At 43.9% G+C, this 17,943-nt stretch overlaps 1 protein-coding gene across 2 annotated transcripts in view; it reads left to right on the top strand.

Moving 5' to 3' along the window:
- Positions 1-5,689: 5,689 nt before the first annotated feature.
- Positions 5,690-17,943, top strand: part of NFATC2IP (nuclear factor of activated T cells 2 interacting protein) — a 39,042-nt gene continuing 26,788 nt past the window's right edge. Inside the window, exons 1-3 of one of the 2 annotated variants that reach the window (XM_064295768.1) lie at positions 5,690-5,708; positions 6,101-6,372; positions 7,152-7,224. In XM_064295768.1, coding sequence (XP_064151838.1) covers positions 5,705-5,708; positions 6,101-6,372; positions 7,152-7,224 — 349 coding nt within the window. In that variant the 5' untranslated portion in view covers positions 5,690-5,704. Of the gene's footprint in view, positions 5,709-5,943; positions 6,373-7,151; positions 7,225-17,943 lie in introns of those variants that run through there. The other variant, XM_003418830.4, reaches the window with a different exon arrangement.

The raw sequence follows: 17,943 nt of genomic DNA, 5'->3' as shown, positions 1-17,943 counted from the left end.
CTTCCCACCATCCAGTCATTCAAGCATTGTTCATTCAGCAGTTGTGTGCTGGGGATTTAGTGAAGAAGCAGCAATCCAGGAATTGGCATTCTGGTTCAGCAATATCATTCATCATCACTGACATTTACTGAGCACCTACTATATTCTAGAAGCCCTCGTGGCACAATGATTAAGCATTCAGTTGCTAACCAAAAGGTCGGCAGTTCAAATCCACCACCCACTCCTTGGAAACCTGGTGGGGCGGTTCTACTCTGTCCTATAGGGTTGCTGTGAGTTGAAATCAACTCGATGGCGATGGGGCTATATTCTAAGCACATCAATAAGCTCAGTTAATCCTTACAATCACCTCACAAGGTTATTGAGCACTTACTATGTGCCAGGATTGTTCAAACTACTTTCTGTATATTAAATCATTTTATCCTTACAAACAACTCTATGAGGTAGGTATACTATTATTATCCCCATTTCCTACATCGGGAGACTGAGGCAGAGAAGTTAAATAACAAGGTTTGCCTAGTTAATAAGTGGCAAGATCAGGAGGCCTTGAACTCAGAGCCTATACTACTTACCCATTGCCGACGAGTTGATTCCGATTCATAGCGACCCTATAGGACAGAGTAGAACTGCCCCATAGAGTTTCCAAGGAGCGCCTGGTGGATCTGAACTTCTGACCTTTTGGTTAGCGGCCATAGCACCTAACCACTACTCCACCAGGGTTTCCCTATACTACTTAGTCTATGCTAAATCAGAGCTGGTTCCAGAACCCTATGCTAAATTCCAATACTCTCCTTCCCTAGGTGCAATTTTATAGATGAGAAACAGTCAGAGAGGCTGAGTAACATGTATAAGCTCACACAACTAGCAATAGATAGGCAGAGCTGGGATGTGAATCTAGAAATCTGGCTGCAGCTCTAGCCACTGAGCATTACTACCTATCTTAGTCATCTAGTGCTGCCATAACAGAAATACCAGAAGTGGATGACTTTAACAAAGGGAAATTTATTTTCTCACAGTCTAATAGGTTACAAGTCCAAACTCAGGGTGTCGGCTCCGGGGGAAGGCTTTCTCTCACTGTTGGCTCTGGAGGAAGGTCCTTGTCCTCAATCTTCCCGTGGTCAAGCTTCTCTGGTGCAGGGACCCTGGGCCCAAAGGACGGGCTCTGCTCCAGGTGCTGCTTTCTTGGTGATATGAGGTCCCCAACTCTCTGCTTGCTTCCCTTTCCTTTTATCTTTTGAGAGATAAAAGGTGGTGCAGGCCACACCCCAGGAAACTCCCTTTACCTTGGATAAGGGAGGTGACCTGAGTGAGGGTCGTGTTACAATCCCACCCTAATCCTCTCAACATAAAATTACAATCACAAAATGGAGGACAACCACACAATACTGGGAATCATGGTATAACCAAGTTGATAAACACATTTTGGGGGGGACATAATTCAATCCATGACACTACCTGATATAAACTGTGCTTACTCCTGATGTAAACCATGAACACAATGGTTTTCAGAGATAAAGTCTTCACTCCCTGAGCTGCTGTGTGGCAAGCTCCACCACAGGCCAATTCTTGTCTCAGGTGAAGGTGGAATCAAATCCATTCCTGGTATTCCTGATGTCTTCCGCCTGATCTCCCTGTTACCACTCTCCCCAGCAACAATGGTTCTCTGAAACCCAGGACTGATATGTCTCCCTCCTGCCCGATAAATTTCGATACTGTTGTAAGACTGACTGACATTTTTTCCATGTCTGCGTTTTTATTTCTAGAATTTCCTTTTCTTGAGGCACCAGTTCTTCATAATGTCCTATTTTTGTTTTAGAGATTCTATCCCTTTATCTCTGAACTTTTAAAATTTATTCTATCTGTACGAACTATGGTTATTATGTGCCAGGCATTGTTTCAAGTGCTTTGCAGGCATCGCCTCGCTTTATCTTTACAAAAATCCTGTGAGGTAGGTACACTAGAATTATTATCATCTCACAGATGAGGAGACTGAGGCATAAAGAGAAGTTAAATACTGTACTTCAATCGCTGTGTGACCTTAAGCAAGTTATTTAACTTCTCTGACCCTCAATTTTTCCTCTCCAAAGAGCATTAGGGAGAAGGTATGTCGTGATTACTGTTGTCTGTATAATTACGGTTCTAGGTAAATTCTCCCATGGCAGTGGCACCGTGGAAGGTTTCTTTGACTTATTTGTGTTTCTCTTCTGTGAGTGAGTCAGCCTGCAGGAGTTTTGTGAGTTCCCTGGGCCCTACTGACACCTCTTGTGGCCAGTTTGCTTTGGCTTCTATCACAGCCTTAAAGGCTACACAGGTTTCTGACCAATTTATTCATGAGTTTCTCAGAGTTAAGTTTTTACACCAGAGGTTTGATCTAAATCCAGGCCCTTTGGTGAGTCTCGGGATTCTGATTTCTCAGAGCAGAATCCCACCGCCTGTTGGGTGGCCTGCTTCCATACCACATCCCAGGGCCTGTGGAGGGACTTTTGTCCTTGTTTCTTTTGTGCCAAGATAAGACAGCTCTTTGTTAGTTTGTGCAGGGAGCTCAGTTTCAGCCTCCTGCTGTTCCTGGGGCCTTAGTCATGACCTCTGTCCCCAGAGAGGTGTTAAAACTCCAACCTTAGGGTATATCTAATCCCGGCATCCCTGAGGGCTGCTTGAATTCAGCCCCCTCTCATTGCATGGCTTTGATTTCCTTCTTTATTTCTGGCACCAGGAAGAGTCCATCTTGCTTTTTAGCTCTGCTATCTCTATTAAAAACAAAAACAAAACACCCTACCCGCCCCCCCCCCCCCAGAAAAGCAACCTTCCTTATATTTTGCTTAATGTATCTATGCGTTGTTTGGACTATGAGAGGCGGGATATGAACCTCTAGCATTTCCTTGGTCTTCCATTTTGAACACACATCCCTGAGCATAAATAAATAAATTAATAAAAATTCCAGGTCTGGCTCAGCATTCCAGACCCTCTGCTGTCCTACGTCACCTTACCTTTCAGACAAAATAAGCTCTCTGCTTTGCCATAATTCTCACTATTGCCTATTACTTTTTACCTGGCTTGCTACATTCATTTAGGCTTCCTGCCTGGGGCTGAAGCATTGAACATCTTACCTTCTTGAGGATGAATCCATGTCTGGGACTTCTCTTTGCCTCTGGTGCCCAGCCAGGGGATGGCAAAGATAAGGAGCTCAGGAAATATGGGAGGAGCAAATGAAGAATTGCTGAAAGTACCGAGATGGGTGCTTCAGGCATTCACGTGGATGGAGACACTGTTGTGGGCTCTGACATCCAGGGAAGTCTCAGAAGGTGACGCTGGAACAGAAGTGGGCTAACTCCAGCCCAGTGCTCTGGAATCAGACTATCTGGGTTCGAAACCCAGCTTCACGCCTTTTTCAGCAGCTCCGCGGGAGAAAGATCTGGCAATCTTAAAAATTATAGCCTAGAAAACCATATGGGGTAGCTCTACTCTGTCACATGGGGTCACTATGAGTCAAAATCAACTCAACGGCACAATCAAAAATAAATAACTCAGAATACCATTAATAGATTGCTATGCCGGTTTAGTAGACAATTTGCAAATTGGGCAGTACATCATTACCGAATGAATTACTACGCCCGATTAACTAGGATTTTTAAAGTGCTTACATACAATTTTCTCGGGAACCTTGAACAAAATTTGACATTTACATTAAAAAAACAGTGTGTTCACATATTATTAAAGTTTAAATACAAACTTTGCTAAACAATTACAAGACAATCACAAAATTAGTGAGTCATGGTTACAAGACCCCTGAAGTTTTGAAAACAGGATATGTTTGTTCATTAATCTTGATTGTTTTCTGAAAGAATAAGTTTCAAGTGAAAGTCAATGAATAATGAAACCAGCCTCTTTAGTTTCAGTGAGCTTGGTCACCTAGAAACAATTACGTGAAACAAAACAAGCGACTCTAAAGGTTAGTTATAGTTTAAAGCTTAGCTAAGAGGTTATTGTTTCATTACAGTCCATAGATTTCTAGCAACACTTAGCAAGATGACTTTTAGTGTCGTGGGTTAACAGAATTTTTTGTTTTCATAACGTAAAACTTGTAATTTTGTTTTATAGCACCTAACAACAAAGCTTTATTTAACAACAAAGCACACACTGTAAGCACTCAATAAATATTAGCTATTATCATTATTTGGTATTTACTAAGGGTCTCTTGTGTGCTAGGAGCCCTGGTGGCGCAGTGGTCCAGAGCTTGGCTGCTAACCACAAGGTTGATTAGTTTGAATCCACCAGTGGCTCCTTGGAAACCCTATGGGGCAGTTCTACTCTGTCCTATAGGGTCCCTATGAGTTGGAATCGACTCCACAGCAATGGGTTTGGTTTTTGTGTACCAAGAGTCAAAGGGCACCAAGGCCATTTGGATTGGGGCTTCCTCCATTCTGGACGAAGCCAGTATCCAAAGCTTCTCAACTTCCTGTCCCATGACTTATTTTTTTTTTTGGCAGGGGGCTGGACCAGAACAAGGCTTAGAAAGAAAACAAGCATGATTTAGATCCTTGGGAACACCTCCTGTTTTCCTAGCCCGCAGGGGCTGCCCCGGTGGGTCCAAAGCTCACAGAAGGGCTTTCAGTGCTGTCTCAACGCCCCCAGCCTAGTAACAAAAAGTGGCTGAATATTCCCTGGGGCTGGGAAGTCCTTGGGGTTCCCGTCAGCTCAGGAGCCTCTGTTTCGTGGGAAATAGCCCCACCTGCTGGGAGTTTGTGCCTCATTCTTGACCTGGGCTGAGTCTGCATGAATTATTCGAGGTGTAGGTTGACTGAGTCTGCATGAATTATTCGAGGTGTAGGTTGACTGAGTTGCGTTGTATGGAATGAGAAGTGGGTGGTGCTGGAGATACTGTTCTGGATGGCTGTATGAGGTATGTGAACATTGTGTATGTGAGAGGCACGTGGTATTGCTGTGTAGGTATGGTGTAAGATGTGTACACAGGGTTATGCTGTTAGAGGTCATGTTCTGTTCTGCGCCATCGAGTTGATTCTGACTCATAGTGACCCTATAGGACAGAGTGGAACTCCCCCATAGGGTTTCCAAGGAGCGGCTGGTGGACTCGAACTGCCTATCTTTTGGGTAGCAGCTTGAGCTCTTAACCACTTCACCACCGTGGCTCCTGGAGGTAATATGGGAGTGTGAAGTGTTGAAGGGGTGTGTTTGTGTTATGTTGGCTTATATGTTGTGCAGGAGTTGCGAATAAGGTACATATGTGGAGGATGTGTAGAGTCTCTGATGCTATTTGTGTTCAACTGTATATGTTCTGTTGACGTTGTGCAAGTAATGTGTGAGGAATGTCTGGTGTGAGGCGGGGGGGCTCTGTGCTGGTGGAGGTAATTCGAAGCTTTGAATGGTGTTTAAGTGTAGGCCTGGGGTGTGTTGTGTGAGCTCTGCAAATGAGGTGGGGAGTGTGGGACGGTGTGTGACGCTGAGTGAAATAACTCATGCCCACAACGCGGTTGGGTTGGCGGGGGGGAACCGTAAAATGGCTATCAGAGATTTCAGGCCTCTTCCGCGGTTCCTAAAAGAAAATCCTAACGTGCCTTCCTTCGCGCTGTAGTTTTAGGGCTTGGGGACTACAATTCCCAGAATGCCCCGCTCCTCCACCAACTGGAAAAACGGATATCTTTAGGGGGCGGGTCTGCGAGAAGGCTTGTCTGGAAGAGAAGTGCGGCCAATGGGTGAGTAGAGTCGAATCGAAACCTACGCTGATTGCACGGAGGGTGATTGGATTGTTTGGCGCCTTAGTTTCAGTGGTGGGTGCGTGATGGGCAGGTGTAGTGATCAGTGAGAAGGCGAGAGGCGGATCCAGAGGATGTGGGCGGGGTAGGATGCTGACCAGCAGGCCGTTTGTCCAATGAAGAGCGGAAGTTGCTGGAGGAGGCCGGGCGAGACGAGTAGAGGCGGGCGTCCGTGGGTGCGGTTTGTGCGATGGCGGAACCAGTGAGGAGACGGGGTCGGACGACCCGAGGCGGCGGTGTTGGCCGAGGGGCTCGGGGGGCTCGGGGGGCTCGGGGGGCTCGTGGGGCCCGGGGTGGCCGAGGCCGGCGTCCTCACGCACAGCGGTCTCCAGCCCGGCGCACCCTGGACTCCGTGTTTGTGGATTTGATCAGCGATAGTGATGAAGATATTCTGGAGGTCGCAACGGCGCTCGGCGCTACGGACCCGGCTGAAGCCCCGCTCCCGGAGCCCCCCGCTCCTGTCGCGTCCCGGGACGACAGCGACAGTGACAGCGAAGGGGCGGACGCGCGACCCGAAGGAGCACCGCGAACCGCGGTCAGGCGGCGGCGGCGGCTGTTGCTGGATCCGGGGGAGGCACCGGTGGTTCCGGTGTACTCCGAGAAGGTGCAGCCAAGTCCCCGGGGGCGGAGGGTGGGGGACTAGCGTGGAAGGGCCAGGAGGCTGGGCAACTAAGACGGGCCGGGGTTCGGCGAGGGGCTGGTTTTAGGGAGTGCTGAGGTTAGGGCTCTGGCCATGGTCTTGGGGGAGCAAACGGAAGCCAGGGCCTGGGCTCTTGGGCAGAGAGGTGCAGGAATCCCGGGAAGGTGAAGGGGTTTGGGGCGTGTTGACAGTTTGGGATTCCCGGAAGCTGGAGTCTCGAGGGCACAGAAAAGCTAACGTCCTCGGATCCCTGGGGGTTCAGGGAGGGGCCGGGAGGATTTGAGACAGGGATTTGTGATATGCTGGAGTTTGAGCCAGGGGCCTGGGGTATTGGGGACGAGACTTGAGGTACTGGAGACTTGAGGGCAGGGATCCATGGGTGTTCCGGGAGGAGGCTGGAGTCCCCACTTAGGAGGGTGAGATGGGGGTGGGCTTCCCTAGGAGTCTAAGGTAGGAAGGGTGGCTAGCAACCTGGTACAAAAAGTACCAAACCTGCATGTTAACAGTGCGTTAGGGAAAGAGGAAGTGCAGCATGAGAGTACTATGATTCTATGAGAGTACTATGATTCTGGAATCTGGGGAAGCCTGACAGGTCCCTGGGAGAGGGCTGTGGTGTCTGCATCCTTAGGGAGGATCAGGGAGCTAGAGGAGGCCTGTGTGTGGGGAGGAATCAGCCCTCCTCTTCCGTTTTCACTGGAGGGATGACTTGGGGCTGACCCTTCTGCTCTTCTTGGTCTTTGCAGGTGAAAAGCAGCCTCCACCTCATCCCAGATCACCTGCCCCTCCTGGAACTCTGCCCTGCAGGGGCTGAGGAAGGTAAGGGAGGGCTTCAGGGAGAGGAGCCAGTGCTGGGCCCTCTAGGGACACTTCCCGGCGTCCACATCCCTGTAGTCATTTTTCTCCTGAGGCTTAGGAAAAGGAGGTGGGAAAGGTGACTCCTGCATCCCTGGTAGAGAAAGGCTTCAGAAAGCTCCAGAAAGGCTGGGTTATTAACCAGAAGGCATAGGAGTCAACTTAGGAAATTGTGTCAAACCACCCTCCTCCCAACTCTAACAAGCATGAGAGTGTGTTAATATACAGATTTACAGGCCTCACCTCCAGAAACTCCAATTCTGTAATCCTGGTGTGGAGGGGAAGTGGGGAGTCTGTAACATCTTGTTATATCTGCACCAAGTTCCTGGGGAACACTCTGGAGCCAGCAGGTGGAGGTGCTGTGGATGGGGAAGTGTGGTTATCTGTAACATCTTGTTACATCTGGGACGGGTGCCCTGGGAACAATCTGGACCAAGCAGGGTGTTCTTTGAATTTTATCCTGGCCTCTGTCCTCTTTCTGGGAGTGTGGTTTTTGCAAATCACTCAAAGGCAGTGGATGGGAATTCATTCTAATGAGGAAATGATTTATGGGGGGTAGGAGGCAGGGATGGAAGGATGTCTTAGTTATCTAGTGCTGCTATAACAGAAATACCACAAGTGGGTAGCTTTAACGGAAATTTATTTTCTCACAGTTTAGGAGGCTAGAAGTCTGAATTTAGGGTGCCGGCTCTAGTGGAAGACTTTCTCTCTCTCCGTCGGCTCTGGAGGAGGGTCCTTGTCTCTTTTGAGCTTCTTCTCCTGAATGAGCTTCATGTGGATTGGCATCTCTCTTCCCCCATCTCTGCTTGCTTCTCTCTTGCTTGTTTAATCTCTTTTTATCTCAAAAGAGATTGACTCCAGATATACCCCACACTAACCCTGTCATCCCCCACGTGTCTGGCAGTTTGTCGTGCTTTGGGGGCTTGCTTGTTGCTCTGATCCTGCAAGCTATGCCACCGGCATTCAGATACCAGCAGGGTCACCCGTGGAGGACAGGTTTCAGCTGAGCTTCCAGACTAAGACAGACTAGGAAGAGGGACCTGGCAGTCTACTTCTCAGAGGCATTAGCTAGTGAAAACCTTATGAATAGCAGCAGAACATTGTCTGATATAGTGCTGGAAGATGAGCCCCCCACGTTGGAAGGCACTCAAAAGATGACTGGGGAAGAGCTGCCTCCTCAAAGTAGAGTTGACCTTAAGGACATGGGTGGAGTAAAGCTTTCGGGACCTTCATTTGCTGATGTGGCATGACTCAAAATGAGAAGAAACAGCTGCAAACATCCATTAATAATCGGAACCTGGAATGTACAAAGTACGAATCTAGGAAAATTGGAAATTGTCGGAAATGAGATGGAATGCATAAATATCGATATTCTAGGCATTAGCAGAAATGGACTGGTATTGGCCATTTTGAATTTGACAATCATATAGTCTACTATGCTGAGAATGACACCTTGAAGAAGAATGGTGTTGCATTCATCATCAAAAAGAACATTTCAAGATCTACCCTGAAGTACAACGCTGTCAGTGATAGGATAATGTCCATATACTACAAGGAAGACCAGTTAATACGACTATTATTCAAATTTATGCACCAACCACTAGGGCCAAAAATGAAGAAATAGAAGATTTTTGTCAGCTGCTGCAGTCTGAAATTGATCAAACATGCAATCAAGATGCATTGATGATTACTGGCAATTGGAATGTGAAAGTTGGAAACAAAGAAGCATCGGTAGTTGGAAAATATGGCCTTGGTGATAGAAACAATGCTGGAGATCGAATGATAGAATTTTGCAAGACCAATGACTTCTTCATTGCAAATACCTTCTTTTACCAACTTAAATGGTGACTATACACGTGGACCTCACCAGATGGAATGCACAGAAATCAAATTGACTGAATCTGTGGAAAGAGACGATGGAAAAGCTCAATATCATCAGTCAAAACAAGGCCAGGGGCCGACTGTGAAACAGACCATCAATTGCAAATTCAAGCTGAAACTGAAGAAAATCAGAGCAAGTCCACGAAAGCCAAAATATGACCTCGAGTATATCCCACCTGAATTTAGAGACCATCTGAAGAATAGATTTGACGCAGTGAACACTAGTAACCAAAGACCAGACGAGTTGTGAAAGGACATCATACATGAAGAAAGCACGAGGTCATTGAAAAGACAGGAAAGAAAGAAAAGACCAAGATGGATGTCAGAGGAGACTCTGAAACTTGCTCTTGAACATTTAGCAGCTAAAACAAAAGGAAAAATTGATGAAGTAAAAGAACTGAACAGAAGATTTCAAAGGGCAGCTCGAGAAGACAAAGTATTGTAATAACATGTGCAAAGAGCTGGAGATGGAAAACCAAAAGAGAAGAACATGCTCGGCGTTTCTCAAGCTGAAAGAACTGAAGAAAAAATTCAAGCCTCGAGTTGCAAGAGTGAAGGATTCTATGGGGAAAATATTAAACAACGCAGGAAGCATCAAAAGAAGGTGGAAGGAATACACAGAATCATTATACCAAAAAGAATTAGTTGAAGTTCAGTCATTTTAAGAGGTAGGATATGACCAGGAACCGGTGGTACTGAAGGAAGAAGTCCAAGCTGTTCTGAAGGCATTGGCGAAAAACAAGCCTTCAGGAATTGATGGAATATCAATAGAAATGTTTCAACAAGCAGATGCAGTGCTGGAGTTGCTCACTCATCTATGCCAAGAAATGTGGAAGATAGCTTCCTGGCCAACTGACTGGAAGAGATCCATATTTATGCCTATTCCCCAAAAAGGTGATCTAACCGAATGTGGAAATTATAGAACAGTATTATTAATATCACACGCAGCAAAATTTTGCTGAAGATCATTCAAAAATGGCTTCAGCAGTATATCGACAGAGAACTGCCAGAAATTCAGGCCGGTTTCAGAAGAGGACGTGGAACCAGGGATATCATTGCTGATATCAGATGGATCCTGGCTGAAAGCAGAGAATACCAGAAGGATGTTTACCTGTGTTTTATTAACTATGCAAAGGCATTCGACTGTGGATCATAACAAATTATGGATAACATTGCGAAGAATGGGAATTCCAGAACACTTAGTTGTGCTCATGAGAAACCTTTATGTAGATCAAGAGGCAGCTGTTCAGACAGAACTAGGGGATAGTGATTGGTTTAGGGTCAGGAAAGTTGTGCATCAGGGTTGTATTCTTTCACTATACCTATTCAATCTGTGTACTGAGCAAATAATACGAGAAGCTGAAGTATATGAAGAAGAACGGGGCATCAGGATTGGAGGAAGAGTCATTAACAACCTGCGTTATGCAGATGACACAACCTTGCTTGCTGAAAGTGAAGAGGACTTGAAGCACTTACTGATAAAGATCAAATACCACAGCCTTCTGTATGGATTGCACCTCAACATAAAGAAAACAAAAATCCTCACAACTGGACTAATGAGCAACATCATGATAAATGGAAAAAAGATTGAAGTTGTCAAGGACTTCATTTTACTTGGATCCACAATCAGCAGCCATGGAAGCAGCAGTCAAGAAATCAAAAGACACGTTGCATTGGGTAAATGTGCTGCAAAGGACCTCTTTAAAGTGTTGAAGAGCAAAGATGTCACCTTGAAGACTAAGATGCTTCTGACCCAAGCCATGGCATTTTCAATCGCATCATTTGCATATAAAAGCTGAACAATGAATAAGGAAGACTGAAGAAGAATTGACACCTTTGAATTGTGTTTGTGAAGAATATTGAATATCCCATGGACTGCCAAAAGAACGAACAAATCTGTCTTAGAAGAAGTACAACCAGAATGCTCCTTAGAAGCAAGGATGGCGAGACTGTGTCGTACATACTTTGGACATGTTGTAAGGAGGGATCAGTCCCTGGAGAAGGACATCATGCTTGGCAGAGTACAGGGTCAGCGGGAAAGAGGAAGACCCTCAACGAGGTAGATTGACACAGTGGCTGCAACAATGAGCTCAAGCGTAACAATTGTAAGGATGGTGCAGGACTGGGCAGTGTTTCGTTCTGTTGTGCATAGGGTCGCTTGAGTAGGAAGCGACTCAAGGGCACCTAACAACAACAACCCTGTTCATTAACATAACAAAGACAACTCATTCCCGAATGGGATTATAAACACAGGCATACCAGAAACCAAACCCATGGCTATAGAGCAGATTCCAACTCATAGCGACCCTATAGGACAGAGTAGAACTGCCCCATAGGGTTTCCAGGGAGCGGCTGGCAGATTCAAACTTTTGGTTAGCAGCTATAGCTCTTAACCACTGCACCACCAGGGCTGCAACCACAGGCACAAAGGCTGGGATTAACAACACTCAGTTTTGGGGGACACAATTCAATCCATAATGGGGCGGAGAATGCAGACCTTGGACCAGGACTTTGCACCTTGAGGGAGCATGGTAGAGTGATTAAGAGCTCAGACTTAGGAGCCTGTTGACCTGGTTCCTGTAATAGCTGTGTGGCCTTTGGCAAGTTACTAATCTCTTAATACTTCAATTTCCTCATTAGGAAAACAAGGATAATAGTGGACCTATATCAAAGGATTTTGGTGAGACTTAATTAAAGGGAATACTGCTAGGGGCTATATGTAAAAGGTCGTTTTTACTCAGTGTGGGGTCCGTGGGCCCAGCTGTTTTGGGTATCACCTGGGAGCTTGTTAGAAATTTGGCCTTAGACCCTTGCTAGGAGAGTATTTCTCAATCTCATCACTACTCATATTTTCCACCAGATAATTATTTGTTGGGGCAGGTATTCTCTGTATTGTCAGATGTTTAACAGCATCCCTCGCCTTTAACCACTAGATGATAGTAGCATCTCCCAGGCATAACAATCAAAAATGTCTCCAGACATTTCCAAATGTCCCCTGGAGGGCAGCATTGCCTGTGGTTGCAAACTACTGAGCTAGGATTTATTAGCATAGTTTTGGGTTTGCAGTACTTATTTATTTTCTCTAAATTTTATTTATTTTGTTGGTGTTGTTGAGAATATACACAGTAAAACATCCACCAGGAGTTTCTACATGTACAAGTTGGTGGCATTGATGACATCCTTTGAGTTGTGCAACCATTCTCACCCTCCTTTTCTGAGTTGTTCCTTCCTCATTGACATAAACTCACTGCCCACTAAGGTTTCTATCTTTTGAGTTGCTGTTGTCAATATGATTCCATATAGGTAGTTCTTAAAAGAGCATAATGCTCAAGGCAGATCTTTTTTCACTGTTTAACCTAAACTACTGTTTGGTTTTGGAGCCCTGGTGGCGCAGTTGTAAAGAGCTTGGCTCCTAACCAAAAGATGGACACTTTGAATCCACCAGTTGCTCCTTATAGACCCTATGGGGCAGTTCTACTCTGTTTTATAGGTTTGCTATGAGTCGAAATTGACTTGATGGCAATAGGTATTCTGTTTTATGATGCCTTCAGGGGATATTTTTGGTTTAAGGTTTAAAGATTATCTCAGAGCAATAATTTCAGGGGTTCATCCACCTTCCGTAGCTCCAGAAAGTCTAGAGTATGAGAGTTGGAAATTCTGTGTTCTGCATTTTCACCCTTTTGATCAGGATTCTTCTATGTAATCTTTGATTGAAATGTTCAGTAACAGTAGCCGAGCGTCATCTAATTCTTCTGGTCTTGTAACAAAGAAGGTAGTTGTTCATGGAGGCAATTAGCCACACATTACTTGTTGTTGTTAGGGGTTGTCGAGTTGGTTCCAACTCGTAGCCACCCAGTGTACAACGGAAAGAAACGCTGCCTGGTCCTGTGCCATCCTCACAATTGTTGTTATGCTTAAGCCCCTTGTTGCACCTACTGTGTTAATACATCTTGTTGAGGGTCTTCCTCTTTTTCATTGGCCTTCTACTTTACCAAGCATGATGTCCTTCTCCAGGAACTGATCTCTTCTGATAAAATATCAAGTATATGAGAGGAAGTCTCAACATCCTTGCTTCTAAGAAGCATTCTGGTTGTACTTCTTCCAATACAGATTTGTTCATTCTTTTGGCAGTCCATGGTATATTCAGTATTCTTTGCCGATACCACAATTCAAAGGAGACAGTTCTTCTTTGGTCTTCCTTATTCATCATCCAGCACGCATATGAAGCTATTGAAAACACCATGATTTGGGTCAGGCACACCTTAGTTTTCAAGGTGACATCTTTGCTTTTTAACACTTTAAAGAGGCCTTTTGCAGGAGATTTGCACAATGCAATGCGTTTTTTTTTATTTCTTTTTTTATAATTTTTATTGTGCTTTAAGTGAAAGTTTACAAATCAAGTCAGTCTCTCACACAGAAACCCATATACACCCTTGCTACACACTCCCAATTACTCTCCCCCTAATGAGACAGCCTGCTCTCTCTCTCCACTCTCTCTTTTCATGTCCTTTTCACCAGCTTCTAACCCCCTCCACCCTCTCATCTCCCCTTCAGGCAGGAGATGCCAACATAGTCTCAAGTGTCCACCTGATTCAAGAAGCTCACTCCTCACCAGCATCCCTCTCCAAACCATTGTCCAGTCCAATCCATGTCTGAAGAGTTGGCTTCAGGAATGGTTCCTGTCCTGGGGCAACAGAAGGCCTGGGGGCCATGACCACTAGGGTCCTTCCAGCCTCAGTCAGACCATGAAGTCTGGTCTTATGAGAATTTGGGGTCTACATCCCACTGCTCTTCTGCTCCCTCAGGGGTTCTCTGTTGTGTTCCCTGTCAGGCAGTCAACTGTTGTGGCCGAGCACCATCTAGTTCTTCTGGTCTCAGGATGATGTAGTCGCTGGTTCATTTGGCCCTTTCTGTCTCTTGGGCTCGTGATCACCTTGTGTCCTTGGTGTTCTTCATTCTCCTTTGATCCAGGTGGGTTGAGACCAGTTGATGCATCTTAGATGGCTGCTTGCTAGCACTTAAGACCCCAGATGCCACTCTTCAAAGTGGGATGCAGAATGTTTTCTTAATGGATTTTATTATGCCAATTGACTTAGATGTCCCCTGAAACCATGGTCCCCAGACCCCTGCCCCTGCTACACTGGCCTTCGAAGCATTCAGTTTATTCAGGAAACTTCTTTGCTTTTGGTTTAGTCCAATTGTGCTGACCTCCCCTGTACTGTGTGCTGTCTTTCCCTTCACCTAAAGTTGTTCTTTTCTACTATCTAATTAGTGAATACCCCTCTCCCACCCTCCCTCTTTTCTGCCTCTCATAACCACAAAAGAATGTTTTCTTCTCAGTTTAAACTATTTCTCACGTTCTTATAATAGTGGTCTTATACAATATTTGTCCTTTTGCAACTAATTTCACTCAGCATAATGCCTTCCAGGTTCCTCCATGTTATGAACTGTTTCACAGATTCCTCACTGTTCCTTATCGATGCATAGTATTCCAGTGTGTGAATATACCATAATTTATCCATTCATCCGTTGATGGGCATCTTGGTTGCTTCCATGTTTTGCTATTGTAAACAGTGCTGCAGTAAACATGGGTGTGCATGTATCTGTTCGTGTGAAGGCTCTTATTTCTCTAGGATATATTCCAAGGAGTGGGATTGCTGGATCGTATGGTAGTTCTATTTCTAGCTTTCTAAGGAAGCGCCAAATTGATTTCCACAGTGGTTGTACCATTTGACATTCCCACCAGCAGTGTAGAAGTATTCCAATCTATCTACAGCCTCTCCAACATTTATTATTTTGTGTTTTTTGGATTAATGCCAGCCTTGTTGGAGTGAGATGAAATCTCATTGTAGTTTTGATCTGCATTTCTCTAATGGCTAATGATCGTGAACATTTCCTCATATATCTGTTAGCTACCTGAATGTCTTCTTTAGTGAAGTGTCTATTCATATCTTTTGTCCGTTTTTTAATTGGGTTATTTGTCTTTTTGCAGTTGAGTTTTTGCAGTATTGTGTAGATTTTAGAGATCAGGCGCTGATCAGAAATGTCATAGCTAAAAACTTTTTCCCAGTCTGTAGGTAGTCTTTTTACTCTTTTGGTGAAGTCTTTGGATGAGCATAAGTGTTTGATTTTTAGGAGCTCCCAGTTATCTAGTTTTTCTTCTACATTCTTTATAATGTTTTCTATACTGTTTATGCCATGTATTAGGGCTCCTAATGTTGTCCCTATTTTTTCTTCCATGATCTTTATCGTTTTAGATTTTATATTTAGGTCTTTGATCCATTTTGAGTTAGTTTTTTGTGCATGGAGTGAGGTATGGGTCTTGTTTCATTTTTTTGCAGATGGATATCCAGTTATGCCAGCACCATTTGTTAAAAAGACTGTCTTTTCCCCATTTAACTGTTTTGGGGCCTTTGTCAAATATCAGCTGCTCATATGTGGATGGATTTATGTCTGGATTCTCAAATCTGTTCCATTGGTCCATGTATCTGTTGTGGTACCAGTACCAGGCTGTTTTGACTACTGTGGGGGTATAATAGGTTCTAAAGTCAGGTAAAGTAAGGCCTCCTACTTTGTTCTTCTTTTTCGTAATGCTTTATTTATCCGGGGCCCCTTTCCCTTCCATATGAAATTGGTGATTTGCTTCTCCATCTCATTAAAGAATGTTGTTGGGATTTGGAATGAAATTGCATTAAATGTATAGATGGCTTTTGGTAGAATAGACATTTTTATAATGTTAAGTCTTCCTATCCATGAGCAAGGTATGTTTTTCCACTTACGTAAGTCTCTTTTGGTTTCTTGCAGAAGTGTACTGTAGTTTTCTTTGTATAAGTTTTTTACGTTTCTGGTAAGATTTATTCCTAAGTATTTTATCTTCTTGGGGGCTACTGTAACTGGCATTGATTTGGTGATTTCCTCTTCGATGTTCTTTTTGTTGGTGTAGAGGAATCCAACTGATTTTTGTATGTTTATCTTGTATCCCGATACTCTTCTGAACTCTTCTATTAGTTTCAGTAGTTTTCCTTAGGGTTTTCTGTGTATAAGATCATGTCATCTGCAAATAGAGATACTTTTACTTCTTCCTTGCCAATGTGGATGCCCTTTGTTTCTTTATCTAGCCTAATTGCTCTCGCTAGGACCTCCAACACAACGTTGAATAAGAGTGGTGATAAAGGGCGTCAATGTCTGGTTCCCGATCTCAATGAGAATGGTTTCAAGTTCTTTCCATTTCGGATGATGTTGGCTGTTGGCTGTGTATAAATGCCCTTTATTATGTTGAGGAATTTTCCTTCTATTCCTATTTTGCTGAGAGTTTTTATCATGAATGAGTGTTGAACTATGTCAAATGCCTTTTCTGCATCAATTGATAAAATCGTGTGATTCTTGTCTTTTGTTTTATTTATGTGGTGGACTACATTAATTGTTTCTCTAATGTTGAACCATCCCTGCATACCTGGTATGAATCCCACTTGGTCATGGTGAATTATTTTTTTGATATGTTATTGAACTCTCTCGGCTAGAATTTTGTTGAGGATTTTTACATCTACGTTCATGAGGGATATAGGTCTATAATTTTCTTTTCTTGTGGTGTCCTTACCTGGTTTTGGTATCAGGGATATGGTGGCTTCATTGAATGAGTTTGGTAGTATTCCGTCCTTTTCTGTGCTCTGAAATACCTTTAGTAGTAGTGGTGTTAACTCTTCTCTGAAAGTTTGGTAGATCCCTACAGTGAAGCTGTCCGGACCAGGGCCTTTTTTTGTTGGGAGTTTTTTGATTACCTTTTCAATCTCTTCTTTTGTTATGGGTCTATTTAGCTGTTCTACCTCTGTTTGTGTTACTTTAGGTAGGTAGTGTGTTTCTAGGAATTCATCCATTTCTTCTAGGTTTTCAAATTTGTTTAAGTACAGTTTTTCATAGTAATCTGGTATGATTCTTTTAATTTCTGTTGGGTCTGTTGTAATATCGCCCATCTCATTTCTTATTCAGGTTATTTGCCTCCTCTCCTGTTTTTCTTTTGTCAGTGTGGCCAGTGGTTTATCAATTTTGTTGAGTTTTTCAAAAAACCAGCTTTTGGTCTTGTTAATTCTTTCAGTTGCTTTACTGTTTTCTGTTTTGTATAGTTCAGCTCTAATTTTTATTATCTGTTTTCTTCTGGTGCCCGTGGGTTTCTTTTGTTGCTCTCTTTCTATTTGTTCAAACTGTAGGGATAGTTCTTTGATTTTGGCCCTTTCTTCTTTTTGTATGTGTGCATTTATTGATATAAATTGGCCTCTGAACACCGCTTTTGCTGTGTCCCAAAGGTTCTGATAGGAAGTGTTTTCATTCTCATTGGATTCTCTGAATTTCTTTATTCCATCCTTAATGTCTTCTATAATACAGTCTTTTTTGAGCAGGGTATTGTCCAGTTTCCAAGTGTTTGATTTCTTTTCCCTGATTTTTCTGTTATTGATTTCCACTTTTATGGCCTTATGGTCAGAGAAGATGCTTTGTAACACTTCCGTGTTTTGGATTCTACTAAGGCTTGCTTTATGACCTAATATGTGGTCTATCCTAGAGAATGTTCCATGTGCACTAGAAAAGAAAGTATACTTGGTTGCTGTTGGGTGGAGTGTTCTGTATATGTCTACGAGGTCAGTTTGGTGGATTATAGCATTTAGATCTTCCGTGTCTTTATTGAGCTTCTTTCTGGATGTCCTGTCCTTCACCAAAAGTGGTGTGTCGAAGTCTCCTACTATTATTGTGGAGCCGTCTATCTCACTTTTCAATGCTGATAGAGTTTGTTTTATGTATCTTGCAGCCCTG

Source organism: Loxodonta africana, chromosome 12 (genome assembly GCF_030014295.1).
Source record: "Loxodonta africana isolate mLoxAfr1 chromosome 12, mLoxAfr1.hap2, whole genome shotgun sequence".
Lineage (NCBI taxonomy): Eukaryota > Metazoa > Chordata > Mammalia > Proboscidea > Elephantidae > Loxodonta > Loxodonta africana.
Note: the sequence above shows the minus strand (reverse complement) of the source record. Positions and strands in the feature narration are given on the sequence as shown.